Genomic DNA, 2459 nt, shown 5'->3' with positions numbered 1-2459 from the left:
ACAGAAGACACGTGCTGGCCAAGATGGCAGACAACTTGGTGAGCGCGTACATCGAACAGCGAATAGTCATGAAGTTTCTCGTGAATGAAGGCGTAAAGTCATCTGAAATTCACCGAACACTTCAGGCTCAGTATGGCCACGATACACTTAGCCGCAGCAAAGCGTTTGAGTGATGCAAACGGTTCTGAGACGGCCGTACATTAGTGCACCCTGTGGACGATCCCGGCCGGGGCGGCTCAGAGCCCAGTGTCAGATTTCCTGAGAACATCCAACGTTTATCCACGGTTTTCTGGGACAAGGCTGGCGTTGTTCATGTTGATTTTCTGCCCACTGGTACCACCATCAATAGTGCATATTACTGCCAGGTTCTCAAGGATGTGCATAAGGTTCTGAAGCAGAAGCGGCCTGGCCTCATCAACAGGAATGATTTATTCGCGTAACGCGGCGTGTCATCGCCGCGTTACGCGAATAAATCATTCCTGTTCTGACCGTCGGCCTTCCCGTTTCTCCCTTGAGGCGCCATACTGGTGACCCGGCCGCTCGCACGCAATGCCACAGCCTCCATAGCATCTGGCGAACCCCCTCTGGCCCGTCCGGGACTGCTGAATCACACGCTTACGCTTCTACGCAGTCCAAGGTCGGTCACTTCGCCGTCCGGCTACCGCCTTTCTTCAGCCAGCTACCGCAGCTTTGGTTCGTGCAGGCCGAGACGCAGTTCGCTCTCGCCAGCGTCTCATCTGAGGAGCGGAAGTATCTCCACGTAATTTCTGTCCTGCATCTCGCTGGAAGTCTCTGACCTGCTCCTCCACCCATCTCCTGTCGCTCCCTACACTTCCCTCAAGACAGCGCTTATGGACCGCACAGTGGCCTCTGAGCGCAAGCGACTCCAACTCCTACTCGATGCCGAGGAGCTTGGCGATCGAAGGCCTTCCCAGATGTTTCGGCACATGGTGAATCTTTTTGGGTCTCGCGCGACGACGTTCGATCGCGCCCTCTTCAAGGAGCTCTTCCTCAAGCGGCTCCCCAGCCAAGTGCAGATGATTCTGGCCACTGCCTCTGACCTCGATCTCTCAGCCCTTGCCAAGCTTGCGGACAAGGTCATTGGAGTCAGCTCCTCCACAGTCTCCGCGATTCATTCGTTTTCGCCCGTTGCCAAGACACCTGTACAAGACACCTTGGCGGCTGAGTCCTCTTTCTCGCAAGTGGCTACTCTTACGGAAGAAATTAGGCGATTATCGGACGTGGTGGCCTCAGCGTTGTCCCCCAACCATTCACCATCGCCGCGCCGCCTCTCGCACCGGGCCAGGTTCCGCCGTCCTCCTCGTGCCCAACGGCGAAGAACGTCCCGTTAACCAAACCCACACTCCGGCCGATGTCTTCCGCCTTGCTGGTACCACGCAAAATTCGGCGCTTCCGCACGCAACTGCACCAGCCCCTGTGGATAGCCAGGAAACGGCAGGGAGGATCAATAACGGCGGCGAGCGATCCTCTAAATTTTCGACCAGGTCGCCTGTTTTTCGTTGATGGCAAATCGCACGGCTACAGTTTTCTCGTCGGCACAGGTGCTCAAGTCAGTGTGTTGCCTGCAAGCGCCCTGGACTGTCGACGTTCCCCCATTCGTCACCTCTCCGCAGTCAACGGCACCGCCGTTCCTGTCTATGCTGAGAGGTCCTCGGCTCTGGATTTGGCTTTGCGACGGCAATTTCGCTGGATTTTCCTCGTGGCCGTCGTCACGCACCCCGTTGTTGTCGTTGACTTCTTGAACCACTTCCGTCTCATGGTTGACACCGCCCGTCGGCGTCTTGTCGACTCAACGACGACACTTTCTGTGGCCGGCATTCTAAAGTTCCACCGTTCTGCGCGGCACAGCGTCCTTGGCATTAAACCAGCCAGCCCGCAAACTGTTTACGGAACGTTGCTCGCCGACTTCCCCAGCCTTACCCAGCTTTCTGACTGGAGTCGTCCCGTGCAACACGATGTTGTACATCGTCACCACGGGCCATCCCACCCATGCCAAACCACGCCGTCTTGCACCAGAAAAGCTCGTCATCGCCCGCCAGGAGTTCGAGCAAATGCTTCAAATCGGCATCGCTCGACTTCTGACAATAGCTGGTCTTCAGCATTCCACATGGTTCCCAAGAAAACGGGTGATTAAACCATGTGGTGAATACCGGGCCCTGAACGTCAACGTTTCTCCGCTGCCAGCACAGCGTTACTCTCCTCGTCGAAGCCATCGTCGGCGTCGATGAGTTTCATAAACATTCACATAACGTTGACAAACATAAACGTTTCGTATATATACTGCAAGGTGTGATCCCATAGTCGGAGCGTCGATATACACATGCGGAGCATATGTCACTTAGCGTCCGGTTAAAACTCTCCATTATAAGACGTTACACTGCCGGTGATATGTACGTATGCCCGGCCTTACGTGGTGAGATAAGGTGGGAGGTCGAGAT

General features: G+C 55.6%; 1 protein-coding gene across 1 annotated transcript; it reads left to right on the top strand.

Annotated features, from left to right (window-relative positions):
* The first annotated feature begins 1372 nt into the window (after positions 1 to 1372).
* LOC135398655 (uncharacterized) lies at positions 1373 to 2155 on the top strand. The gene has a single exon (XM_064630040.1). The coding sequence runs from the start codon at positions 1373 to 1375 to the stop codon at positions 2153 to 2155; it is 783 nt and encodes a 260-aa protein (XP_064486110.1).
* The last annotated feature ends 304 nt before the right edge of the window (positions 2156 to 2459 follow it).

Source organism: Ornithodoros turicata, chromosome 6, assembly GCF_037126465.1.
Source record: "Ornithodoros turicata isolate Travis chromosome 6, ASM3712646v1, whole genome shotgun sequence".
Lineage (NCBI taxonomy): Eukaryota > Metazoa > Arthropoda > Arachnida > Ixodida > Argasidae > Ornithodoros > Ornithodoros turicata.
Note: the sequence above shows the minus strand (reverse complement) of the source record. Positions and strands in the feature narration are given on the sequence as shown.